This window comes from Hypanus sabinus, unplaced genomic scaffold, assembly GCF_030144855.1.
Source record: "Hypanus sabinus isolate sHypSab1 unplaced genomic scaffold, sHypSab1.hap1 scaffold_675, whole genome shotgun sequence".
NCBI lineage: Eukaryota > Metazoa > Chordata > Chondrichthyes > Myliobatiformes > Dasyatidae > Hypanus > Hypanus sabinus.
In genome coordinates this window covers 116,154-126,814 of record NW_026781528.1, presented here as the reverse complement: position 1 = coordinate 126,814, position 10,661 = coordinate 116,154, and the positions used below count along the sequence as shown (strand labels likewise).

Below are 10,661 nucleotides of genomic sequence, written 5' to 3'. Positions count from 1 at the left end.
TAGACAGTAGGTGCAGGTGTAGGCCATTCGGTCCTTCTAGCCAGCACCACCATTCACTGTGATCATGGTTGATCATGCACAATTAGTACCCCGTTCCTGCCGTCTCCCCATATCCCTTGACCCCGCTATCTATAAGTGCTCTATCTAACTCTCTCTTGAATGCATCCAGAGACTTGGCCTCCACTGCCTTCTGGGACAGAGCATTCCATATATCCACCACACTCTGAGTGAAAAAGTTTTTTAGCATCTCTGCTCTAAAAGGACTAACCTTTATTCTTAAACTGTGGCATCTAGTTCTGGACTCACCCATCGGCAGGAACATGCTTCCTGCCTCCAGCGTGTCCAATCCCTTAATAATCTTAAATGTTTCATTCTTGTTCAACCTTTCTCTGATGTCTCTTCCATGAAAGTCATATTTGTTCAGGTGTCGCTGCACAGTAGAACAGTTCACCACCACTCCAAAGTCGGCTAAATCGTCCTGAAGGTCTTTTGAAGTCAAACGTGATTTTGATTTGCCTTTCTAGCAATCCTTCGGGCAGCTATCTCGGAAATATTTCAAATAACAATATAACACTTATAGCACGGAAACAGGCCATTTTTCCCTTCTAGTCCGTGCCGAACGCTTACTTTCATCTTATCCCACCGATCTGCTCTCAGCCCATAAACCTCTATTCCTTCCCTGTACATATACCTATCGAGTTTTTTTTTATATAAATGGCAATATCGAACCTGCCTGTACCACTTCTACTGGAAGCTCGTTCCGCATTGTTACCACTCTCTGAGAAAAGAAATTCACCCCCGTGTTACCCCTAAACTTTTGCAACCGAACTCTCAACTCATGTCCTCCTGGTTGAATCTCCACTGCACTCATTGGAAAAAGCCTATCCATGTCAACGCTATCTATCCCCCTCATAATTTTCAATACTGCTATCAAATCCCCCTCAACCTTCTGCGTTCAAAAGTATAACGACCTATTTATTCAACCTTTCTCTGTAACTTGGGTGCTGAAACCCAGGTAACATTCCAGTAATCTCCTCTGTACTCTTATAGTTCATTTCAGTTTATATGTTGTTTCTTTCTTTATGATTGTGCAATTAAAGCGGTAGGCATTCCTGACAGGAGAGCTGCCTGCTCCCCTTGCTGGACGTGGGACTGCAAGGAGACCTCCCGTGTCTCCTGTGAGAAGTGCATCCAGCTTCTAACACTCGCCATTAAAGAACTGGAACCTGAACAGGTTGAACTCGGAATCATTGGGGAAGCTGAAGGGAATGATAAGGTGGACATATTGGTGGAAAGATAGACCCACTGAGAGTTTCACAGGAAAATGGGCGACATTCAGGAAGGGGAATGGAGTTAAACAGCCAGAGGCTGTGCAGAGTCCCCTTGTGGCCAATCTGCTGAATAACCGGTAGACCACTTTCTGCACTTCTGGGTGAGGGAGAGGGGTGCAAATGAGAAGCAGAGGAAAGTCTCAACGGTCAGTCTCTGGCACTGAATATGGTTCTTTGTATCAGCAGGGAAGGAGAGAGATTGCACCCGAGATTTAACATACCATCTCTCGTCCACAGAACATCTTTTCTGTTTACCCCTACTATAGAATCCTCTATTACCAGTGTCGGATATCTCGTGCTCAACATTGTCAAGAGTGAGAGTGAGCAGGCAGACTTCGTGGTCCATATAGACAACGGTAATATCGGTAGAACGAGGGAGGTGGTTCTGGTCTAGACAAAAGTAGGCAGATAGTTCATTGGCAATAAACAGACGACAACACATCTCGAGTCACTGCGTAATTTGACGGCCGCAAGACATCTTCAGTCAACAACAATAGACCTTGTCTTCTGCCGAGAGAATACTGGGGGGGAGGGTAGCGGTGCAAGGGGGAAGCACCGACTGCCGCCTGGAGGCCGCGCAATAGCGCCCCCACGTGATGAATCTGCTTCTTCCTCCGCCATGAGCAGATTTCTCAGTGTCCATCTGAAGTGGAGTGGAACTACTATCCCAGCGGGAAGCGCCATTAAAAAGGGGGAGTGGTGGCGTTACATAGCAGAGAGTGGAGTGCTTGTTGGGACAGATGCTGATGCGACCTCACATAGAGTCAGGAAGAAAATTTTTGAACCAGCTGGGACATGATCTCAGCTGCGCACGTCTCAAAGCAGGAAGTACTGGACGGAAGGCAGATGAGCTCAGGACCGGTGTTAATGTCGTCACCAGTGAGACTTGTTTGCAGGAGGCGAAGATCAGATAGCTCAAACAGTTTTCTGCTCTTTTAGTCGTGCTGATGCGGAATAAATTCAAGAATGAGGGGCGGCTTTACAAATCAGGGAAAATATCCCTCGTCTAGGTGAGAGTTTAAGAGCTGAAGTGAGAAACAAGATCGGCATGAACTCGTTCATGGGGCTACATTGTCGATCAACTAACAGTCGTGAGGATTCAGATGAACACACCTGTGGAAAGTTCGCAGGCTCTTACAGGAAACATAAGGTCGTGAACTTTGGCGATTTTAGCTTTCTAGGTATTGACTGTGAATCCTACACTGGGTGGGGCGGATTTCTGTTTACACAGAGTGCCTGGGTGACTGGAATGTGCTGCCAGCGCTGTTGCTGGAGGGAGATCGATAGAGGCGCTTTAGCAGAGGTTTCTCAGGCACGTCAATTTACAGAGAATGGTGGGAGATGGATTTTGGTAGGCAGGAAAAGTGTTCATTTTCTTTGCAATAGTTCTGATCTATGATTTATGTTCACTTCTCAGAAAGAGGGAAAGAGAGTGATTTGAACTCAGAGGATGGGAAGAGCAGGGGTGGGGTAGATCAGGGAATATGACGATGGAGTAACAAAGTCGTGGAACGTCTTTTCCACAGACGACATGGGAAATGAACGAACCGCAAGGGGAGACCGATCAGACTCAAGCATATGGCTAATCTGCGTTTTAACAGCGGCCCTCATCATCACGGGTATCTGCTGGAGGATTCATGGTGAGTTTCACACCGGACGGAAAGACCAAACCGCAGAGAATAAAGAGGGCCACTGTAATAGCGATAAATTCCCAAAATCACACCGAAACACACTTGATGGTGAAACCACATACCCCTCACTGTGGTAGTGAGGGGACTCTCACCGCGACCCCAACAGTAGCCCCAGCAATACATCCCTCAACATGATACCGACACATCCTTCAAACTGATAGCGACAGACACCGTCGTTACTGTAATAACGATTCACTGTAACACCGACGTGCCCCTCACCGTGGCACGGACACGTACTTCACTAACACAGACACACCGACTGTGATCACAGCACGTTCTTCGTCGTGACACAGACACAAGCTTCACCGTAACACTGACACATCTCTCACGGTGAGACCAGCACAGCCGCCCGTGTTACACCACACCCCTCACCAGGACACAGACTCTCCACTCACTGAGATACCGACATATCCTCACCGTAACACTGAAATTAATCTCAGCTTGACCCGGTACACATCTCATCGGGTGACAGAAACACTTATCACTGTGACACCGACACGAACCTCAGGCAACAATGATATGTCCCTCACTGTGACACGGAATTAACAATCACCACGTCACTGACGCATACTCGCACGTCACGATGACACCGTTTCCCTTGACTATGACACCAGACACTCCTCACCATGACACCAACATGTCCCACAATCCTGAGAATGACACTCCATACGCGTGATATCTATACGCGGATAAGAGCACTGGAAAGAGACGCCCACTCACACGTCCCTGTCAACGCTAAATATCCTTCACCGTCTCTCTCAGTATCACAGATTCGTCAGGCTCAGATCTGCTCGGACTCAAACAACACTCTGCTTTGGAGCACCTATCCGGAAATTTGCCACTTCTTTACCAGTATCAGAGGTGAGGCTATATCATCCCGCATCTCATCAGACAGAGAGAGAAATGGGATTCTGGGGAAGACCTTAATATTCTGACGTCAGGGTTTTGTGATGGGACGGAGTGCAAGGAGCTTCACCCCGTATCTGACTCCGTGAGTGTATGGTAGGAGATTGTCGAGGAAGCTTCACCGCTCCGTTGACATTCGGAGTGTATGAACGTTTCGGACAACTCAAATGCCGACTCTGGGAGTGTGTGCTGGGACGGTGTGGAGGGATATTAACTCTGCGTCTGACCCCGGGAGTGTGTGATGGGACGGTGTGGAGGGAGATTCACTCTGTGTCTGACACCGGGAGTGCGTGATGCGACGGTATGGAGTGTGATTCACTCTATTTCTGACCCTGGTAGTGTGTGATGGGAAGGTGTGGAGGGAGATTCACTCTGAGTCTGACCCGGGGAGTGTGTGTTGGGACGTTGTGGTGGGAGAGTCACTCTGTCTCTGACCCTGGGAGTGTGTGATGGGACGGTGTGGAGGAAGCTTCACTCCGTGTCTGACCACAGGAGTGTGTGATGGGACTGTGTGGAGCGAGATGCACTCTGTGTCTGACCCCGGGAGTGTGTGATGGGACGGGGTGGAGGGAGATTCACTCTATTTCTGACCCTGGTAGTGTGTGATGGGACGGTGTGGAGGGAGATTCACTCTGTGTCTGACCAAGGGAGTGTGTGTTGGTACGGTGTGGAGGGAGCTTCACTCTGTGTCTGACCCGGGGAGTGTGTGTTGGTACGGTGTGAAGGGAGATTTACTCTGTGTCTGACCCCGGTACTGTGTGAAGGGACGGTATGGAGGGAGATTCACTCTCTGTGTCAGACCCCGCTAGTGTGTGATGGGACGGCGTGGAGGGAGCTTCACTCTCTATCTGACCACAGCACTGTGTGCTGGGACGTTGTGGAGGGAGATTCACTCTGTCTCTGACCCAGGGAGTGTGCGATGGGACGGTGTGTTGGAAGATTCACTCTGTGTCTGACCCCGGGAGTGTGTGATGAGGCGGTGTGCAGGGAGATTCACTCTTTGCCTGACCCGGGAGTATGTGATGGGAATGTGTGGAGGGAGATTCACTCTGTGTCTGACCAGAGCTGTGTGTGATGGGACGGTGCGGAGGGAGATTCACTCTGTCACTCTGTGTCTGACCCCGGAAGTGTGTGACGGGACGGTGTGGAGGGAAATTCACTCTGTGTCTGACCCCGGGAGTGTGTGATCGGACGGTGTGGAGGGAAATTCACTCTGTGTCTGACTCCGGGAGTGTGTGACCGGACGGTGTGGAGGGCGCTTCACTCTATGATCTGACCGTAGCTTTTGATGAGATTGAGCGGAGGGAGTCTGGAGTCTGCGTCGGACAGTGGAACACCTTCACTCTGTGCCTGACCCTGTGCTGTGTGTTTCTGGATTTCACGGCTGTGATCATCACAGCTGTGTGTACTCCGTCGCAGCCTGTTACTGACCTGTCTCTCAGGGATCTGTGCGAGATCGTCAACACCCTGGAGACCGTGTACCCAGAGGCCGCCTTCATCGTCGCCGCAGACTTTAACAGAACGTTGTTTTCTGAAGTCTCGCCGAAGTTTCGTCAACACATCCAGGGGAGCACTCGGGGAGATGGAAGGCACGACCACTTGTCTTCCGCTATCATATAAAACACTCCTCCACCCGCCGTTTGGAAAGTCGGGCCACTCCTCCGTCTTGTTTCTGCCGCGTTCCAGGTAGAAGCTGAAACAAATGGCGGCCATGCTTAAAATCGTCCGCTGATGGTCCGATTCGATCGGTCTCCCTTGAACAGGACTGCTTTGGTGACGCCGACCGGAATATCCTTCATGCTGTGGATGTCTCCAAGTTTACGGAAGGGGGTGACGAGTTTCATTCGGAAGAGCAGTAAGGATGTGCCCCCAGAAATCGGTCAGAATCTACCCAGACCGGCATCCGCCGGAAGAGGGTTCCGTGCGAGCAGCACTTATCCCGCGACAGACTGTTCACATTGCCGGTGATCAGGGGGATCTCAATACAGGGACAAGATCCAGACACAACACCCCACCAGCAACACATGCAAATGACGTCAAGGTCTGCACCATATCACACGCTTCAAAGCCAAGCGCAGTGGGGCTGCCAATAGCTCTGCCTCTCTCCGAGACGACCCAACTCTTCCTGACGCTTGGTTAGATATCGCCAACACTAATCCTTCCTGGAGAGCACCGGAAGCGACCTGAACCTTAAGTCACCTTTTAGGCTGTGTTTTCGATAATTTGCCTTCCGACACATCCGGTTGACAGTTGTCACACTAGCCACTGCTCTGCACAGTGTTCTTACAGATCTGGAGAAGAAGGACACTGCAAATACTTTTCATGGAGTACAGTTGAGATTTCGACGCCATAACTCCGTCCAGGCTCGAAGAAGCTCTGAGAACTCGTCCTTCACCATGCCTTGTGCAGCTGGATCCTGGACCTCCTGCAATATATCCGGCAAGAGGAAACGTTACCGCAGAATAATAGCCAGGACCAGGAGGCTTCGGGAAAGCTCCTTCCATCAGGCCATCAACTTACTCAGCCACGCTGATGCAGTTGTGTTTCTGCGCTCTATTGATTTCCTTGCTGTATACACAGTTTATTACAAATTACTATAAATTGCACATTGCACATTTAGACGGAGACATAACGTAAAGATTTTTACTGCCCACGTACCTAAACAATGTAAGAAATAAAGTCAATTCAATTCGACGGACTGCGTGGGAGTGTGACTGGGTGGTGTGGAGAGAGCATCACACTCTGTCTGAACCCGGGAGTGTGTGATGGGAGATTCACTCTGTGTCTGATTCCGGGAGTGTGTGATGGGAGATTCACTCTGTGTCTGATTCCGGGAGTGTGTGATGGGACGGTGTGGAGGGAGATTCACTCTGTGTCTGACCCCGGGAGTGTGTGATGGGACGGTGGGGAGGTAGATTCACTCTGTGTCTGACCCCGGGAGTGTATGATGGGACGGTGTGGAGGGAGATTCACTCTGTGTCTGACCCCGGGAGTGTGTGATGGGAAGGTGGGGAGGGAGATTCACTCTGTGTCTGACCCCGGGAGTGTGTGATGGGACGGTGTGGAGGGAGATTCACTCTGTGTCTGACCCCGGGAGTGTGTGATGGGACGGTAGGAAGGCAGATTCACTCTGTGTCTGATCCGGGGAAAGGGTGAGGGGACGGTTTGGAGGGAGATTCAATCGGCGCCTCAGTCTCGCCCAATCCTCCGGGGTCTGCGATGTGTAGGTACGGATTAAGATTCACTGTCACTTATTCCTGTTTACAGAGCAATCCTGTTTGAAGGACTGGATCTTTAACAAAGACAGGTGTTATTACGTATCCACATTTAAAGCATCTTTCGACAAATCGATGCAGGAATGCTCAGGCCGGAATTCAAGTCTTTTCGAAATCAATTCAGTGGATGAAGTGGTATGTCCCAAACTCATGAAGGTCCCACAGTAGGACGGGACACATTATACACCGAAGGGGTCTAACACAGAGTGAGGCACAAAGCACACACACCCGACAAATATTCTCCGGGACAGACACAGAGTGAGGTTTGCTCCACACCGCCCATCACACAGTCCCGGGTCAGGCACAGTGTGAATCTCCCTCCACACCACCCATCACACACTCCCGGTTTCAGACACAGAGTGAATCTCCCTTCACCCTGTCCCGACAAACACTCCCGGGGTCAGACACAGAGTGAACCTCCCTCCACACCGTCACGTCTCACACTGCCGGGGTCCGACACGGAGAGAATCTCCCTCCGCACCGTCCATGGCACACTCCCGGGGTTAGACGCTGAGTGAATCTCCCTCCACACAGTCACATCACACAATCCCGGGGTCAGACACAAAATGCTCCCTCCGCACCGTCCCACCGTCACTCCTGTTGTAATAAACTGAGAGTGACCCCATCAATGGTTTCCGATTCTCGGCAATAATGAAATAAATGTATCTTCACAGAACGCTATATCCCACCTTCTTGTCGACCGAAAACGTGCATACTGGATTGGAAAATGCGAAGACGGGTGAGATCTGTGTGGTATTACCTATGGAATGACATAGTCCTGACAGGAGAAAATGGGACTTGTTTACGGACTGCAGTTGGTTTGTGGGAAGAGGGAGGGGTTTGCAGACTGTTCCAGTTTGTCGGGAGAGGATGGTACAAAGGGAATACTTTTGTAACCGACACTTGTCTGTCGGGGAATGGCGAAGCAGGGGACTAGAATATTGTGCGGGCATTCAGCAGGCTGTGGGTAGGGAACAGCACCAGTACCCTGGGGTAATTTTGAGACCGAGCTGGTCGGTTTGGAAGGCGCGACACAGTGGAATTAGTTTGAAGTCTGACACGAATCTGTGGGGAGAGGGAGAGGCAATGCTGATTTTGGGGACTGACATTTGTATGTGAGCGAAGAGCTGGGCAGCGGGATTAGTTTAGTGACAGACAGAACTCTGAATGGAGATGGTGAGACAGAAGGATCAGTTTGAGCAGAGACACAGGGCGGTGTTCCAATATTAGGTCCGTGGGACTAGTTTGCGGTCTGACGAAGGACTGTGACGGCGGCCCCGCGGCTGTGGGTTGATCGCGTGGCAGTGCGAAAGTTTGGACACTGACAGGAAGCTGAGGGGAGGTGGAGTGGCAAAGGGGTTAATTTGGACACAGACAGAGGAATAGAGTATAGAGGAATATAGGAATAGAGTATATAGGAATAGAGGAATTCATTTCGATTCTCCCACAAGTCTTTGGGGAGAGGGTAGTACAGTGTGTTTCTTTGGTGAATGAAACTGATTTGGAGGGGGGGAGAGTTCTTCTGTTGGATTTGTCTGAGGACTGAAACAGGACTGAAGAGAAGGTGGGTCAGTGAGATTAATCTGGCGATGGACTGGAGGTTGTGAGGGGTGCGTGGTGCTGTGGGATTAGTTTGGAGACTGACACAGGACTGTGGGGACGGAGTGGGTCAGTGTGATGCGGCTGGGAACGGTCTCAGGGCTGTGAGGAGAGAGCTGATTGATGAGCTTAGTTCTGCGAGGGTCTCGGGTTTACTGCTGCGCTGTAGTGTCTGTGTTGAAACGTTTTAACCCTCTTTCACAGGGAAGCGGCCTCTGGTGTCCTGTATCTCGTGACCAATCGAACTACCGTCTGCACTCATTGCAGACCGGACGGAGACAAATACCCTTGCAAACGTATTCGCAGTTTCGTCTGCGAGAAGTCGGCACCTTTGTACCCGGCGATTCCTGAAAACATCCAGGGACTCTGTCAACAGCCCGTGGGGGCAACATGAATGACGTGACTACCCCCTTTCTTTTTACCTCTTTTCCACTCTCCCTCCATCCATCCTCCCGAATTACCACACCACTCACTACACCCCCTCCTACTTAATTCTTCAGACAACGTCAAACATCTACTCATCAATCCCCTTATTTCTCGACATTTCCCCACCCCTCCCCGCCCTTCCCATTCGCCCTATATCTCTCTGCATCCCTCTCCGCCCACTGATTCCACGCACTTACTCCGCCCACTCTCTGCGCTCTCTACCCACCAGTTCACCTTTTCTCCCACTTTTTACCGCATCCCACTCTTTCTGTCCCTTCCCCGTTGTCTCTACACACCCCGTCTCCCTGACCTCTCTCTCTCTCTCTCTCTCTCTCTCTCTCTCTCTCTCTCTCTCTCTCTCTCTCTCTCTTCTCCTTCTCACCCACTCTCACCTCCACCAGAGCCGTCTGGTTGTCGATACCCCGAACCTGGGTAAAATTCTGTGCTCGTGCACTCTGTCTCTGCCTCTCTTGGGTTTATAGAAATCTGTAAGATTAGATCTACGCTCCCGGGAATAAAGTGCCAACCTTCCTTCCCACTTTCCATAACTCAGCCTGGGATCTTTCCAGCTCAATGGTATTTTTCCTGGATCAGGGCGACCAAAACAGAGTGCGGCCTCACTGACGCATTGTACCACTGCAGCGCGACCTCCCGACTCCTTCACTCAGTGCCCTGAGTGGTGAAGGCCAGCGTACAAATCGTCCTGTCCACCCCTGTGGGATGTTTTCAACCGGAATCGCTTTCTGCTTTATTATCTGAAACTAATACGGCCTGGAATTAGTACTTCTGCTGCATCGGTGCGGCGTAATTTAAAATTAATGTAAATTAGAAATATTAATGAATGCCGCAAACGTGCCGCTCATTTGTTCAAAGATAACATTTGATGTAAGATGCAAAATATAAATAAATTCAGCAAAAATGACGAGTTAGTGCGTTGAAGTATGTGATGGTGCAGAGGAAGAAGCTTTTCCTGAATGGTTGTGTGAGGGGTTTTAGTCTCCTGTGACTCCTCTCTGATGCATTAACGAGCAGAGAGCCTCTCCAGGGTGGTGATGGTCCTCCGTGATGGCTGCCGCCTACTCTGGGCGTTATCTTATGAAAATGTCCTCAACAGTGGGAGGGTTGAGACTGTCAGAGTGTTGGCTATAACCCTCTGAGGCCTCCTGCGATACTGTTCGTTGCAGCCTCCCCACCAGGAGGCGATCCGACGGGACAGAATTATCTCCATCGTCCATCGAATGAAGTTTCCCCATCTTCAGTGGGAGCCCTCAGCTGTCAAACTCCTAACGCTGTGTTCCCTTCTGTAACGAGACAAGTATGGATGGTGTTGAACACAAATGCAGAGTGAAGTCCGGAACTGACTCGACGGCAAGAAACCAGTCGAAGGACAACACAAACAGTGGTACTGGCACCGTAACTCTTCCGATTGAGCA

General features: G+C 50.5%; 1 protein-coding gene across 1 annotated transcript; it reads left to right on the top strand.

Moving 5' to 3' along the window:
* Positions 1-1,601: 1,601 nt before the first annotated feature.
* Positions 1,602-9,196, top strand: LOC132389840 (natural killer cells antigen CD94-like). Its single transcript, XM_059962404.1, has 6 exons — positions 1,602-1,687; positions 2,858-2,971; positions 3,785-3,883; positions 7,196-7,338; positions 7,878-7,942; positions 9,007-9,196. Exons 2-6 carry the CDS (start codon positions 2,863-2,865, stop codon positions 9,194-9,196), a joined length of 606 nt encoding a protein of 201 aa, XP_059818387.1. The 5' UTR covers positions 1,602-1,687; positions 2,858-2,862.
* Positions 9,197-10,661: the final 1,465 nt, after the last annotated feature.

Bases quoted from the DNA above. Each gene is read 5' to 3' on its own strand.
- LOC132389840 (XM_059962404.1), top strand. From the start codon at position 2,863: ATGGGAAATGAACGAACCGCAAGGGGAGACCGATCAGACTCAAGCATA. The intron at 7,339-7,877 runs GTATGTCCCAAA...GTATCTTCACAG, and splicing joins TCAATTCAGTGGATGAAGTG to AACGCTATATCCCACCTTCT. The intron at 7,943-9,006 runs GTGAGATCTGTG...CCTCTTTCACAG, and splicing joins ATTGGAAAATGCGAAGACGG to GGAAGCGGCCTCTGGTGTCC.